This window comes from Setaria italica, chromosome IX (assembly GCF_000263155.2).
Source record: "Setaria italica strain Yugu1 chromosome IX, Setaria_italica_v2.0, whole genome shotgun sequence".
NCBI lineage: Eukaryota > Viridiplantae > Streptophyta > Magnoliopsida > Poales > Poaceae > Setaria > Setaria italica.
This window is the reverse complement of record NC_028458.1, coordinates 5,566,858-5,581,883: the sequence shown is the minus strand read 5'-3', so window position 1 is coordinate 5,581,883 and position 15,026 is coordinate 5,566,858. Positions and strand designations below refer to the sequence as shown.

General features: G+C 48.4%; 3 protein-coding genes across 5 annotated transcripts; 1 reads left to right on the top strand and 2 right to left on the bottom strand.

The window, feature by feature from the left end:
- Window positions 1-7,999: 7,999 nt before the first annotated feature.
- On the top strand, window positions 8,000-11,583 carry LOC101770403 (glycine-rich RNA-binding protein RZ1A). 3 transcript variants are annotated; one of them, XM_014804569.2, is made up of 5 exons: window positions 8,001-8,160; window positions 8,889-9,001; window positions 9,534-10,067; window positions 10,218-10,524; window positions 10,597-11,566. In XM_014804569.2, exons 2-3 carry the CDS (start codon window positions 8,891-8,893, stop codon window positions 10,032-10,034), a joined length of 612 nt encoding a protein of 203 aa, XP_014660055.1. In that variant the 5' UTR covers window positions 8,001-8,160; window positions 8,889-8,890; the 3' UTR covers window positions 10,035-10,067; window positions 10,218-10,524; window positions 10,597-11,566. The 3 variants fall into 3 exon arrangements, with proteins under 3 accessions (XP_012698429.1, XP_014660055.1, XP_022685616.1); XM_012842975.2 differs by having other exon boundaries at window positions 8,000-8,160; window positions 8,891-9,001; window positions 9,534-10,524; window positions 10,597-10,719; XM_022829881.1 differs by lacking the exon at window positions 10,218-10,524 and having other exon boundaries at window positions 10,597-11,583.
- A 179-nt stretch (window positions 11,584-11,762) lies between these two features.
- LOC101783645 lies at window positions 11,763-13,910 on the bottom strand. Its single transcript, XM_022829636.1, has 2 exons — window positions 13,190-13,910; window positions 11,763-12,718 (listed from the first exon to the last, which is right to left on the bottom strand). The coding sequence occupies exons 1-2, from the start codon at window positions 13,881-13,883 to the stop codon at window positions 12,201-12,203; spliced, it is 1,212 nt and encodes a 403-aa protein (XP_022685371.1). The 5' UTR covers window positions 13,884-13,910; the 3' UTR covers window positions 11,763-12,200.
- On the bottom strand, window positions 13,854-14,955 carry LOC101769995. Its single transcript, XM_004981726.4, has 3 exons — window positions 14,680-14,955; window positions 14,334-14,597; window positions 13,854-14,200 (listed from the first exon to the last, which is right to left on the bottom strand). Exons 1-3 carry the CDS (start codon window positions 14,764-14,766, stop codon window positions 14,015-14,017), a joined length of 537 nt encoding a protein of 178 aa, XP_004981783.1. The 5' UTR covers window positions 14,767-14,955; the 3' UTR covers window positions 13,854-14,014.
- Between the last annotated feature and the right edge of the window lie 71 nt (window positions 14,956-15,026).

The window sequence follows — 15,026 nt, the reverse complement described above, 5'->3', positions numbered from 1 at the left end:
TATACGGAGGGAGTACACACACATGCCTTGACCACGTACACACATGCCTAGCAACAAGCCAATGACGTAAAGAGACAACCCCAATCGAGGAGGCAATCACAACGCCGCAATGGTCAGAACTTTAGAAGCGTAGGAGGGTACCGTACCTGAGCCGCGGCGAGGCATGGCGGGCGGCGCCTGGAGCGGAGCGGACGGCGGAGGAAGCCTGCGCGAGGATGTCGACTCCTTTCTCGCTCCCAAAATCGCAGGCGTGTAGATCCAAATCAGGCGTGCGTGACGGATTTTTTTATTTTTATATATTTTTTTACGATTTTGCAGAAATAAATAGTCGAATAAAAAATTTGCAAAAATAGACGTATGCCGCCGAACCAAATGGCGGTATGGCTCTTTTCGTCGTATGAAACAGCGGAAGGGTGCCGGCGCCACATGCGGGCCTGCCTCGCCGGCTGAAACGGTGGGAGGGGCAAGGGCTCTTCCGCCGTTTGAGCCGGCAGTAAGGCCCCCCGCGGGGTTGGCGACGCTATAGCCGGTTGAAACGGCTATAAACATCCTTTCAACTATTTTCCCTTCATTTTTTTGACTTTTATCAATTATTTTTCCTTCATAACTTCGTAATATGTAACTATACGAGGCTGTACCTCTATTTTGAACATTGTTCCCTTAATTTTTTATGACATTTTTTAGAAAGGTAGAGTGATTGCACGAAATCATTGAAAATCATTAAACTCCTAGCCTAGATAGAGTAGTCTGCGGATAACCACACATCGTACGTTATACAATCGTACACATGATAGCATGCACCGGTGTAAAAAGATAAAAGAGGTCCTACGCACTAAATGCGTCCTCGCTTGAAATGAGGCTGATCACCCCGACCCCGACCACGCCTCACTGCCCGCTACGCTGCTCTGGTCTGTTGCTGGTCGTACGTCAAGGGCTCCCGTAGGGCAATGTCGCGAGGTGGACGTCCTGCTGCGGCCTCAGGTGGTGTCGCGAGCTCCTGGGTCGCGTCCTATGTAGGAGCCTCCGGGGCATCATGCAACTGCGAGGCACCGATCACGTCAGGCTCAGGTCTGAAAAGATCGTCCACCCATGCATGGACGCTGGACCTCTATCCCTCCTCCTCGACGGAGTCCTCCGAAGCCCCTCCGCGGTATGCGAACCCTGTTATGCACCAAGGCAATGGTATTGTTAGTTTCATTGCGTATTTAAAATGGAATATAAAACATATATTCATCACGCATGGTAGTGGCGCAGCTATGTGCCTGGTGCAGCAGAAGATGGCCCCGCTCCATTGTAAGCTTCGTACATCTGCGGGGCTATGTTAATAAATTATTAGTTAGTAAGGTGAATTGGATAATATTTCATCAATGGTGTATGACTAAGTAACGTTCACATACCTGTCGGGGTCACGTACTGCGGAAGAGTGGACGGCCCGGTGGTGGCATGCCAAAACGGTGGTGGTGGCGGTGTGGCTCAGGACGTCTCGGTCGCTGGCGCATGTGCCTGTGGTGCAGTACATGGGCCCGGGTACGACGGACGAGCGGGTGGTTAACAGGAGGTAGAGAGGATGAACGGGGGTAGGCAGCCCATGACAGAAGCACGACGTCCCCGCGACCGCCACAGCAGCTGACGGCCCTCAAGAACCTACTGCAGGCACCCAAAGCCCTCCTGTACAACATCTTGTGCTACTCCATAGACAACTGCTAGAAGTGGTCAACGCCGCACCTGAGCTTAGTGGCGACCTCTACAATAATATCGTACTTTTGGCAAGAGGATAAGGTTGAAGTTAGCCACACCACATGATGCAGTTTGAGTAACAAATGATGCAGAAGCTTACCGCGACGTCAAAGTTGACGTCCCTCGAGCACGGGTACGTCTGCGTGACAGGCGCAGTCTCCATTGGTGGCTGACTCGGAACGTACATGACCCGCGTCCTGGTCCTCGGCAAGAACCATCGAAGGTACGTGGCGAAAGCGTCGTCGTCGTGCGCACGGTTCTCCTGCACCACCTCGTCTAAAGCGGTCGTCCACATATCGACCCATTGAACCATCCTCGGAGCCCACTGGACCCCAGGCCCACCACCACCACCATCATGACGGCTAGCCCTAACATAACCATCATGCAAGGAGTTAGCTAAACTAAAAATCCTTATTGGAAGGAGAATCAAAGGGTGGGGTGTACCTATGAACGGTGGTCGGGACTGCAGACGTAACAGGAAGTGGGGACTGCTGTTACAGCCTGAACTGCCTCATCACACGATGAACCACGTAGTCCTCGACGTGGATGTCTTATACCGGTGGTCTCGTTGTTCTCCAGTACTCCATGTCCCAATGGCGTAGCGAAGAGAGACCATGCGGGGCATGAGCATGCACCTCGTCGATGGTGTAGGGTCTTCACCTCACGTCGATGTCGACAAGAGTGTCGAGCTGACCGAAGAATTCCGGGTACGACTTATTCATCCACACCCCAACCTACGATCCCTACAACAAATAAAGGTGATTGCTAACAACCATAGGCAATGTACATTTTTTCATAGGAAGTTCATGAATTTATTCCATTGTAAACAATAAATTTGGGAAGATCAATAAATTTGGGAAGATCAGGAATTCAGAGTGAAATGGTGAAATACAACATAAATAATGATTGATGACAGAATTTATAACATGTTGATTTAGTTGGAAAAATTAAGCATTAGAATTTGGCAGCTATGACTATAACGTATTTCTTAGTTATTTTGTATTTATTTAAATAATCTCGTATGAAAATTGTAGTTGAAGCACCGTACCTTCCTCAAGCACCACAACAACCCCATCGTGGGCCTATCGACGTCATCATGCTCCAAAGGCAGCTCCTAGTAGTGGGACATGTCAATCCGTGACCACCCGATTGGGAACCGCTCGTACGACCACAGCTTAAGCAGCAACGAGCAGCTAAGGAATATTTGCTCCGCCGAGGCTAGCTTGTAGCAGCCCGTGCAAAGACCCCTGTAGGTGGCCGCCAATACAGTTGTACCCCAGCTGTACTGCGGAACATTGTCGAGTGGGGCCTCCGCAATGGCCCTCGCGTAAGGAAGTAGGTGCTTAGGCACCGAGTTCCCCTACGACGTGCATAACATGATCCACCCGAACAGTCAGAGCAGGTACGCTTCCAAGTGTCGCGCTACTGTGGCGTTGTTGGCGTTATCTCTCATGTATATGGCCTGCACCAAATAAAATAATTAGATGAGAAATTAACAATAGTTAGACAAAACGATTTGGACACTCAGGTAACTAAGTACTCACACTGAACTGCAACAGCCACGCCTTCGTGGGCCTGTGTGTCGAGCTAAAGGTCACGTACGACCGAGCACCATCTTTGCACTGAACGTCGGCAAACTGGCCCAACAACTCGTCACGCTAGATAGGTGGGAGGTCCACTGCGGCAACGACACGCCCCGCACAAGGAAGGTCAAGTAACAGCGAGACGTTCTCAAGTGTGGGGGCCATCTCACCCACTGGGAGGTGGAACGTGTGTGTTTCTAGCCACCATCAGTCTAGCAGAGCTGCTAGCAGTGACATGTCGAAGTGGAATCGTGTAGACTTCTCCCCGAACCGCGTAGCGGCGTCGACCATGTCCCCCTCAACCAACCTGGCTAGAGGGAGAAGGCCCGCAACACGTAACCTGTACCATGCATAAAATTAATTAGTTCAAACAACGTAATGTTACAACTTACCGTATAAATTTAACTCAGTACGACTTACCTCAGAATCCAACGGGTGTCGATCGGCATCGTTGAAAGCGGATTACGTGCTCGAAACGTGCCCAGCCTCAAACTCTGAACGCCTGACATGAAGGGCCTGTGAAGGCCGTTCAAGGTAGGGTCAAGCAACTCAGGGGTCTAGTACCCCTCTGGAACTGGCTGCGCCATACCTGCAACACGAAACAAATAAGTACGTGCCTGAAATAATAATGACTTGAAAATATAAATGAAATAAAACAAACTACAAATGAGATATTGCAAACGATATGCAAATTTTACATGGTCATAGTACTACAACTTATGTTACATATTACATGACATTTTGGAAGGTTCGCCTAAATTACGAGTACACAAACATGTATCACAACTACTTGAAAAACTGAAGATACAATGAGTTCAGAAACATACAGCACATGAGTCACAACATGAAATGACTTCACAAACTTAAAACACAACAAGTTCTGAAACATACAACACATGAGTCACAACTTAAAACGACTTCACAAACTTAAAACACAACTAGTTCACAAACATATAGCACATGAATCATAGAACCCCGTCATTGTTGCTACGTGCACGATGACCCCCACCACGCACTGCAGCAATTCTATCACCGTTTGATGGACCATCTTGGCTACTCGCACTTCCATATGTCGTCACAGGGCAGTTCTTGTAGGTGTGACCGGTTTCATAGCACTTGGAGCAAAGGCAAACATTAGGACCAGATTCACATTGATCCATGTAGTTCTGGATATGTTTGTTCTCGCGTCACCCGACCCCTTGGAACATTTCTGAATTAGGGTCCGGAATGTAGCGCGCGGCATTACCAGGATTGTTTACTAAGTCTCCTAGTAAACGATATCTACAAATCTCGTTCCTCCAAGTGTGCCATATGGTTTCTTTCAGGAAGTAGTGTGACACGAACCGACGAGGCTGAAGTCCCCCCACCTCGATGCATGCAACAATGACATGGGTGCAAGGCCTGTGCAGCAACCTTAGCTTGTGGCAAGAGGAAACACACCCTTCATTGCTGATGATGCACTCCTGTGTGTGCTTCTTGCACCTCCCGCTCATTTGAGCTTTGTTTCTGCAAACAACCTCGAACCGGTGTTCCACAGCTCCCACTTCATTCACACGATGCAAATGAGCCTTCTTAATTGCCTCCTCCATGTACTCTATCATCTTGTACCCATATATTTTGTGATTGTCGTGCATTGAATTATCAGCCAACTGGTACCTTTTCTTGAAGTACTTCATGGTGCGGTACAGCAAGAATTCCACGATACCAACAAGCGGCAGTTCCCGAACACCGCGCAGGATCCAATTGTAAACCTCAACTAGGTTTGTAGTCATTATACCCCACCGAGAACCTCCTTGGTCAAAGAGTAATGCTCAATTTTTCTTCGGTTCATGCTTAATTCATTGTGAGAAGCTTTTAATGGATGTTTCTCGTCTTCGCCTAACACTTGGAGCATCGAGCCCGACGTTCTCCAGAGACACAGGGTGGTCAGCCTCGCTGTTGACTGGCCTCTTGGCTAGGTCTTCGCATTGTTTCTTTGTAAGGTCGTCAAGTTTCTTCCACGGGAGGTTGAATTTCCTCTCCTGATTCTAGCTGCATAGATGCTTGAACAATATCATAAGTGTCATGTTCTTGAATTGCTTATGAAAGTTTGCATCCATATACCTCATGCACCACCTACTCTTCAAGTCCGACCATATCGCCACCCTGAAACGCTTCTAACTTCCATTTTGTAGGTCTTCGATTGCTTGTAGAATGCCTTTGTGCCGATCACAAATGAGATAAACCCCCTCCACATCCTTCACAATCATGTTCTTCACCCTCTCCAGAAACTAATACCAGCTATCTGCAGACTCCTTCTCCACAAATGCGATCACAAGCGGCAACACCTAATTGTTGCTGCCGGACCCAATAGTTATCAATGTTGTTCCTTTATACCTTCCAGTCAGAAATGTACCATCAATGCAAATGACTGGTTGACATCACTGGAAAGTCTCAATGCAAGGACCCAACGCTAGGAATTACCGCTGCATGACCAGTTTGCTTGAAAACTGAGCACATGGATAGGTTTTCACGTCGTAGAAGTTTCATGGGTTTCTCTGACATATGGTGTGCAACAGGACAGGGAGGTTGTCGTAAGAGGCTTCGAACATACCCCACTTCATCTCCAGCGCCTTCTATTTCGCTCGGTAAGTTTTGTTGTAGCTAATCTTGTACTTGAACTTCTCCTCTATGGCAAAAACAATGGACTTGGGCTCGAAGTTAGGATTCTGCACTATCTGAGGATACATGTATTGAGCAACAAAATCAACAGTGAGGTTGTGGTGTGTTTCTTCCAATTCAGCCAGCAATCATTGATGCTCAACCACTCTAGTCACCTTCCAGTAATCCTTCCATTTTCCTTGTATGCGTGCACCCCTAAACGGGCAATTATTTCTCACACAGCGAACATCATACACCGTCGGATTGCTCCTCTCCACCCTGAACTGACGCTGCAAAGATAAAGTGGATCATCTCTTCACAACTGCCTTCACCTCATCCCCACTTGGGTACAAAGCACCCACGCATACCTCATTCTCCCTATACTCCAAAGGGATATTTTCCCCTACATTGACTTGTAGGGCAGAATGGTTATAATTTGACCAGATCTGCGGGACATGGTAAGCATCTTCCTCATCGAACGAGTCATCATCCATGGCACCATTGGCCTCCTCTCCTTCCCTCTCCACCTACTCAACTAACTCAACAATTTCTTCCCCCTCATCAGCCTCCCTATTTGACTCATGGGCTGCAAAATCATCCTCTGCATCTCCTCCTTCTTCCCCATCATTATCAAGGTCTTCGTTTACCCCTTCAGTACTCTCCACATATTCCTCCGCTTCAACTTCAGCACCTCCCACTTCTTCTTACACCTGACTGCTAGATCCAACCTTCGTGAACAATTGAACATACCATATTATTGGTAAACCCTACCTCGTGCAACCCTTTACATAAGCCCGGTAGCTCGGGGTTCCTTCAAGCAGGAGCAGCTCCCAAAAATTTATGTCGGGCTGTCTTTTCACTACAATCTTCATAGACACATCCACTTAATCTCTATCTACATCGAAATCCTTACAAAGCCACCTGCATATGCTCCCCAAGTCCTCTCTCTTTCTCGTGGTAAGTACTTGCATAAATACGGAAATTCACTCAAATCTACCCCTTCTGGACCATATCTAACATCCCCTGACCATAGAACACTTGGAAATATAAACTATCCGACATGTCTGCCAAAATACACGAAACGAGCAGTTTATAATAACTTAAATCAGTTAACTAGAATGACACCTTCATTTCAACCACACTAACAACTATTTAAGACTAAACCAACCTTACAAACTAAATTTATCATAGGCATCTACCAGGGACAATATACGCGACAAGCACAAAGGTTCTCACTAAATCTAATAATTCCAACTACCCCTATAACAACTATATTGTCAATACCTAAACAACATGTGACCCTAGCAATACAATTAATATTCATATAAATTTAATGTACATAAATAAACAAATAAAATTTGCTGTGAACTAAATACCTAAACTAAATCCACTATACTGACTAAGCTATATTTTTCTATGTCTAAAATCCGCTAGATTTGTCTAAGTCTCAGATCCACTAAACTAACTATTAGATCTATGCACTACTACATCCATCCACTACACTATCTACGCTAACTAAACTATGAGATTTAAAAAAATACTTGAAATAAAACGACCATCGAAACTTCAATCCCTTCCCTTCCCTCCCTCTCTTCCTCCTCCTCCTCCCTTCTCTTCTCCTCTCCTCTCCTCTCCTCTTCTCTCCTTGCCTTCCTTCATTCTCCCTCCCTCCCTTGCTGGCTCCGCTCCTTTTGCTGGCGTGTGGGTGGAAGCGACCGCACGCCGTTTATATTAGGGGAGGTCCCGCCGGGTGAGCCAGCGGTAAGGAGTGCTTTCCGCCGTTTCAATTGGTGGAGCTCCCTTACCGTCGGATGAAACGGCGACAGTTCCTCGAAACCGACGCAATTCGAATCCATGGGTGGCTCATTGGATGGGGGATGGTAAGGATCTTACCATTATTTCATCTAACGGTAATAACCTTACCACTATTTTATTTAATGATAAATGTCTTCCACTATTTATTACGATGATGTACCTCTATTTTTTAAATTTATTCGACTATTTATTTCTGCAAACAAAACCCGGCCTCGCCCGGAGGCCACCACCACCAACAGAAGAGCCCAGGTTCCCCGAATCTGTTCTATATCTTGCCATTTCTTTTCCCCCGTTCCCTACTCTCTCGGTCTCTCCCTTTGGTGAGCGGCGGCGCCATTGACCACTGTCTTCGCCGCGCCCTTTGCTGGCGACGAGCACCCACGAGGTATGCCCCAGCCCCTTCTCTTCCCTTCCTTTCATGCTGCGCGAATCGGAGCACCCCGGAACCTAGCGTAAGCTATCTGTATCCGGATCTGACCAAGTCACAGCATATGCATGCATTTTGTACCAACTGAATTCGATTCTGTTTGCAAAAATTATCGGTCGTTGATGTGCGCACCCATGCCCTAAGCTGGGTCCGCCCGTGATGCGTAGGCTCGCATGGATCTGGAGTTGACCTCTGTGCCGTACTGTGCTGTTCTTTCGATGCGAGCGTAGTTAGATTTCTGTATTCTGTGTCTTGTGAAAGAACTGTTCTGTGCAGATTTGCGTCATCTTTGCCTTCGTGCACTAATTACATACGGATGTCCCTGCAAATCAGTAAAAGGTTAACTGTTTAATAAGTCAGTAATAAAGGGTTAACTGTTTAATAAGTCAGTAAAGGGTTAGCTGTTTAAATCTCGTGAGGCTTGCCTACAACTACTACTTCTGTTTTTATCCAAATTTGCTTATACATACGAACTGGCAACACACTTTTGAAAAATTTATCCCATGTAAGGAAATTTTCCACACAAAAAAAATAGTGAACGATGTTACTTGTTGAGTTGTACTTAGTACTTACTGCCTATGTGCTGATTAGTAAGGACTACCTGCTGTACTCACAACATAGTATTCATTCTTGATACGTTCTAGCTTCCTATTTTCTTAGTGTATGTCTTTCTTTGTCTGCTCAAGAGATGTCTGATGTTGAGGAGTACCGTTGCTTTGTCGGGAACCTGTCCTGGTCGACAACTGAAGAAAGCCTCAGGGATGCATTCGGCAAATTTGGAAACCTTACCGAGGCAAAGGTGACATGAATAATCCTAAATCTTTATTTTGCGCGAAGTTATCATTTTTCGTCAGATGATAATATTGGAGATTGTGTTGATAACAGCTTAGGAAAGTTATGAGCATGACTTGATGTATGTGCAATTATTTCAACCGTTTTTACAAATCAACAATGCCGAAAGCCTAAACAATTTTCTTTTGCAATACATAGAGTATAGGTTGATATGTCTTCTTCTTGCTCTGTCTTGATTCTTTTTTGCCACATGGATTAATATTCAGAGGTTTCTAACAAAAAAGACTAGAATATTAATACAATATTGTTATCAATATTGATCTTGTATGCTGTTTTATTCCTGTCTTCCTGAACACCTTGGGCAATTTTTTTTTTCTTTGCCTCCACTAAAGTCACTGAAAGATCCAGTAATTTGCAACTTAACATCCCTTAGCATATAAACATTGTTGTTTCTACAATTTTGTTTTGCATTCTATTTGTTATCTAGCATGGTCTCTTAATTATTGTTACTTCAAGTTCATTCTATTGGTAATATGCAGGTGGTTCTTGACAAATTTTCTGGTCGATCTCGCGGTTTCGGCTTTGTAACTTTTGATGAGAAGAAAGCTATGGAGGATGCTATTGAAGGAATGAATGGACTGGACTTGGATGGGAGGAACATCACTGTTGATAAAGCTCAGCCACAAGGACCTGGTAGAGACCGTAATGGTGACCGTGATTCTGATCGTGACCGTGGATCTCGTTATGACCGTGGCCGTGACTATGGTGGTGGCGGAGGTGGACGTGCACCGCGTGGCGGCGGCGGGGGCGGCGGCGGGGACTGCTTCAAGTGTGGAAAACCTGGTCATTTTGCTAGGGAGTGCCCATCTGGGGATGATGGGAGAGGGGACAGATATGGTGGTAGAGATGACAGGTATGGTGGTGGTGGCAGCGGTCGTTATGGATCTGACCGTGGTGGTGACCGATACTCTGGCCGTAGCCGAGATGGTGGCAGCTACGGGGGCGACCGCTACAACCGTGACCGATCTGGTCCCTATTGATGGCCTAGATCTTGAGCAGTATGTGCCTTCCAGGTATGAAAGTCTATCTTCTATTATGAGGTCAGTTATCGTGTCTGGAACTTTGTGTCCTGTAGTTGGAGAATTATGATGTACCGTGAGAAATCAGTTGCTTTGATATAGACTGTATTACTGACCGGTTTATTATTGTTTCGTGCTTGCCAGGCATATGACTTGGTCATAGTGCTTGGCGCTTGGATCCTGCATGTTTGCTTGTTATGCTATTTGGCTGGAATCTAGCTTGTTAAGAGATGGATTTTGTGGCTGTGTGTTTATGATCCTGATCCTAGTTATGCTTATGGGGATTAACATAAATGCCTGGGATATGGGTGATTGGATGGCAAGTTGGTGTTCACGTTTGTGTTCTTTTTGGGAATCAAGGGATCAACTATATTCTGCTTGAACACACCTACAAGAAAAATCAACTTCTGAAAGCAAACGATGAATCGTCCGTAAGGGAAAAAATTAACTGGTAATCATTTCAATGTTTAATTTTAATATTGTGTTACAACTACATTCTCAAATGACCCTTTTGTTTTGGCAGGCTTCTTTTTGGTTATTTGTTTCCTTGTTCTGGATTGGTTACTAGTGTCCTAAGAGATCATTTCACTTGTTCCATTATTGTCTGGCAAGTGGTTCCCCATGTTCAAAGAGTTCTTTGATTCCATCCTATGTGCCATTAGCATTGGAGGACCACTGCAAAGAGTCTCCTCCTTGGTTCCAATCTATGTACCATTAGCATTGGAGGACCATTGCAGCATATAGCATACTGTTTCTGCCTCTTCTCTCTGTTCGGTGGCTTGACTACCTGGTGGTTCCTTTGGCGTGCTGAGGTGGCTTCCTGTCGGTGTCCTGTTCTTTGTGACTCGTGCAGTCAGAGATCATGCATTCATGCTTATTCAGCCTGAGTGAATGTTATGCTATCTAGCTGCTGCTGTTTTGACACCACACCACTGGTCTATCACTTCTTCTACCCTGTCAATGAACTATCACTGCCCTTTTGAGAGGAGTTCTTCATCCGCAGAATTTTAATTGTTGGATCATGCTGGGATGGCTGCCTCTGGGTGTGCGGTCAGAGATCAAGCATTTATACTTATTCAGCCCGAGTGAATGTGATGCTATCTAGCTGCTGTTCTTTTGAAACAAGCACCTCTACTCTATCACTTCTGCCCTGTTTTTGAACTACTGCTGCCCTTTTGAGAGGAGTTCCGATGATATCATGCTTCATCTGCAGAATTTTAATTGTTGGATCATCGTCTCGATGGAATGTGGGATGCATTAGTCTTGATTTGACTGTTTGAGAGAGTTCCAGTGATTATGCTTAATCAGCAGCATTCTAATTGTTGCATCGCCGTCTCAAAGGATACTTGAGTATTTTTATTTTAGTTTGCCTATCGGGATGCAACGATAGCTTCGTGCTGCTGTTTATTATATTAGCCAAGTGAGTTTTTGTACTCGATAGCTGCAACATTTCACCCATTTTTTGAAAACATATCGGTTGATTTGTACTCAAAGCATGTTTTTTTTTCAAGCAGTGTGATTTGAGCCATTTTCATTCGTGTTTGTGCCTAAGCCGGCAAAACATCCAGAAATATGTCGTCTTTTGGTTGCACAATAGAGCACAATAATCCTACGACCATTAATCTGTATCATCTCGCTCTGTGGAAATGAACTCATGGGTTTGAGGAATGATTTCATGACGTTAATTGAACTGATTCTTTAGCTTACTATACCTTATTGGTGTAAGGCATGCTGTTCACGCCTGACCGTCTGAGATGCGACGTGCCGCCGTTCGACCTCTTGTTGATCTCCAAATGCTCTTCCTGCCGCAAACGGAGTTGAGACCATACCGCGTCGCTTCTCCAGGACCTCTGTTCTGGGTTCTCTCCCATGAACTTGATGAGCCACGTGTGCCTGGGACTTGACTCGCAGTGTTTTTATCATTCGTCAAAGTGAAGAAAGAAAAATTATCGTGGTATGACATTAGCATTCCTCACAGTGAACTTAAATTACGGGAGAGGAGCAGAAATGGGCCACAAAATAACAGAATTGCAACTGCTTTTGTCTTTCTTGCAATTAAGAAGCAAGGAGTCTTCAATCAGGACAAACTTGTCTTGTACCCAGATCCATGCTCTTGGTACTTCTAAGTTAATTGTTCTCAGGAAACACTCCCATCCGACATGGTGTGTAGGGAAAAGCCATTTCTATAAATTCAGTCGTGCGACGAAGGTCCAAGGTGCCCATGTCTTGAATCTTTGAGCGATCCAAATGATAGGCGATCCCTCTTTCGCCTGACTGACGCAAGAAGACAACCTCCTTGAAAGGATGGAATCCGAGGAAATCAATGTATTCCAAGTTTCTAGCCCACTCATCGGTGTCATCGTCATCTCCATTGCAGCCGCCAGCCCCGTCCTCAGGCTCAGCAACGTCCTCGATGTCAGAGCTCCACTCGAACTGCCCTTCGTCGTCGTCGTCATCTTCGCCGAGGTACCGTAGGAGCCATGGCCCGTCGCCGCGGTCACGGTAGCTCCTGCATGGTGGCAGCAGGGACCATGTCCTTCCGGCACCAAGGTCCTCTCCTCCCACTGTCCCGTCCTCGACGAGAAGACGGGCAGGACCAATGGCGAGGGCTGCCATTCTGATCGCTTCAGCAGTGAGTAAGGATCCTCAGGGATCGAGAATGTTGCGAATCGTTTTCGCAGGTTGACCGCGTCCAAAGTACCGAGCGGGAAAACTCCCGCGCGCGCGGCGACGGGCCGCCCGGACTGCGCGACGTGCGCACGTCCGAGGACAACGGACGTGGAGCTGCCCACGATCGGATTGTCCCGGGAGATTATCTCCTAACCACCTCCCTGTGATTTAGGTACTCCCTCCGTTCCAAAATGTATATCGTTTTGTATATACTATATATCTAGATATAATCCTATATTTAACTGCATAGCAAAATCTATACATTAAAAAATCCAAAACGACCTACATTTTGAAACGGAGGAAGTACTCATGCTTCATTAATAAAGAACACCGATTCACTGTTATCTCTCTTTCTCTCGCATACATTTTGTCTTCTCAATTCACAACAGAGAACACCTCGTAGTACGGCGACACGGCCGGATCGAACGCGAGGCAGACGTCTTAGTCGAAGCCCGGTAGTGGCGGTGGCGGAGGCCCGGGCAGGCGCGCCCACTGCCCGGTGGCGGGGTTGATCACGAGCTCCTGGAGCAGGAGCAGGCCGTTGCAGTGGCCGCGCATGTAGGTGTCGAGCTGCCTCGTGCCGTCGGCGCCGAGGAAGCCGACGAGGCCGTCGCAGGTCGCCGGGCCCGTCGACGGCCGGGAGAAGAGGGCCAGGGCCCAGGCGTCGACCTCGAGGAGGAGGCCCTCGAGCGAGAGCGGGAGGAGGTCCGCGCGCAGCAGGCGGCGGGCGTCGACGACGGCGCGCCAGGACCGGCAGACGCCGCGGGACGTGGCGAGCCCGCGCGGCGCCAGCCGGACTAGCACGTCCGCCAGGAGGTCGTCGGGCAGGTGGTCGGCCATCCTCCCACCGGCAGCCGGCTCCTCGTAACCGCCTCCGCTCCCGGCCGCCTTGGGCGACTTGCTTTTTTTTTCTTTCTTTGTTTGTTTCGTATAAGGTTTAGCAAGGCCGGGATGGATGGGAGTCCAGATGGGTTTCGTTTCGGCACGGCGCGGCGCGGCAATGGAGTCCGGGACGCCCGTGTCGCCGCGACAACCATGTGTTGGCACCAGCGCCTCAAAACATGCAATGCGAGTCTGTTGGTCGCTACGGATTTCGGATCCGCCAGGACATGAAACTAACAAAGATGATGGATTTTCCATGTCGTTGCAAACTTGCAATGAGATAAGTTGCCATCGACTACGATGGAAGGTTGCACACGATCTTATCAGAAAGGGGGGAACATGTCGCTGGAATGGTACATGTGTGATTCATCTGCAGTCAGCGGGTTTCATTACAGAGATTCAGGCGTCGGTGAAGTCTGGAGCATGTCGGGGAGCACCTCGAGCATGTATGTGAACAGCCCGCCGAGCAAGAAGATGAACACGAACGCGAGCACGATCTTGGCGATGTAGACGGAAGTGCTCCTCGTGGTCTCTCTGGCAACGGCATCCTCGGCAGCCTGCGTCTCACCCCGTTTCTGCAACGATCAACGCAAGAATTAATCTCTCAGATCCATGCTGATCAGCTCTCGATTCTTCAGAGAAATCGAACTTTTAGTCAAGAAGACAGCAGGATGCAGCTCGGTACTAGGCTACCCAGTCGTCGCGTACCGTGTCATCGCGCGTCGCGTGATGGATCCCGGGCGCGTCCTGCGCGGTGACGGTCTGCAGCCGCCAGCCGCGGCCGTAGTCGGCGAGGGCGGCGCTGGGGCCGAAGCTGACGGGCTCCTCGCCGTCCCTGACGGCCTCGACGTGCAGCGCCGGCGGGGCCCCGGGGTCCAGCTTGCGGTTGATGGCGTGCAGCGCGTACCGGGCCGTCGTCCCCGCCGCGAACCGCCGGACCTTGCCGGAGCTCCGGCACGTCACCTCCAGGAACTGCCAACAGGTAGAGAAACGCGCGCGCGTGCTGTCAAAATTGGCGGGGGCTTTGAACGACATGAAGGCGAGCGGATTTTACCGGAGACGGCGGCGGAGCCGGAGCGCCGCTGGGGCCGTCCTTGCCCGGCGGCTCCGCGTCTTCAGGCTGCTGCCCCCGCCGCTCCATCGCCGCGCGCGCGCTCACTCTCTCTCGTCCCGTCGCGGGGGCCGCCGCCGCCGCCGCCGCTGCCTGCTGCCGCCCTCCCCCCCGCGGATTTGTGACGGGGGAGGTGGTGGTGTCGCGTGGCCTGGCTTCTGGTTGACTTCCCTTTTGGTTGGGGTAGGGGTGTCGAGTCGCGCGGGGCGGCCGCCTCGCGTCCCCGTCACGCACGCGTGGTGATTTGGCTGACCATGAACTGCGCATTTCATTGCACCCTTTCAAAGTAC

Bases quoted from the DNA above. Each gene is read 5' to 3' on its own strand.
- LOC101770403 (XM_022829881.1), top strand. From the start codon at position 8,891: ATGTCTGATGTTGAGGAGTACCGTTGCTTTGTCGGGAACCTGTCCTGG. The intron at 9,002-9,533 runs GTGACATGAATA...GGTAATATGCAG, and splicing joins GAAACCTTACCGAGGCAAAG to GTGGTTCTTGACAAATTTTC.
- LOC101769995 (XM_004981726.4), bottom strand. From the start codon at position 14,766: ATGGAGCGGCGGGGGCAGCAGCCTGAAGACGCGGAGCCGCCGGGCAAG. The intron at 14,598-14,679 runs GTAAAATCCGCT...ACCTGTTGGCAG, and splicing joins CGGCTCCGCCGCCGTCTCCG to TTCCTGGAGGTGACGTGCCG. The intron at 14,201-14,333 runs GTACGCGACGAC...TGATCGTTGCAG, and splicing joins ACGCGACGCGCGATGACACG to AAACGGGGTGAGACGCAGGC.
- LOC101783645 (XM_022829636.1), bottom strand. From the start codon at position 13,883: ATGGAAAATCCATCATCTTTGTTAGTTTCATGTCCTGGCGGATCCGAA. The intron at 12,719-13,189 runs ACTAAGACGTCT...TCGATCCCTGAG, and splicing joins ACCGCCACTACCGGGCTTCG to GATCCTTACTCACTGCTGAA.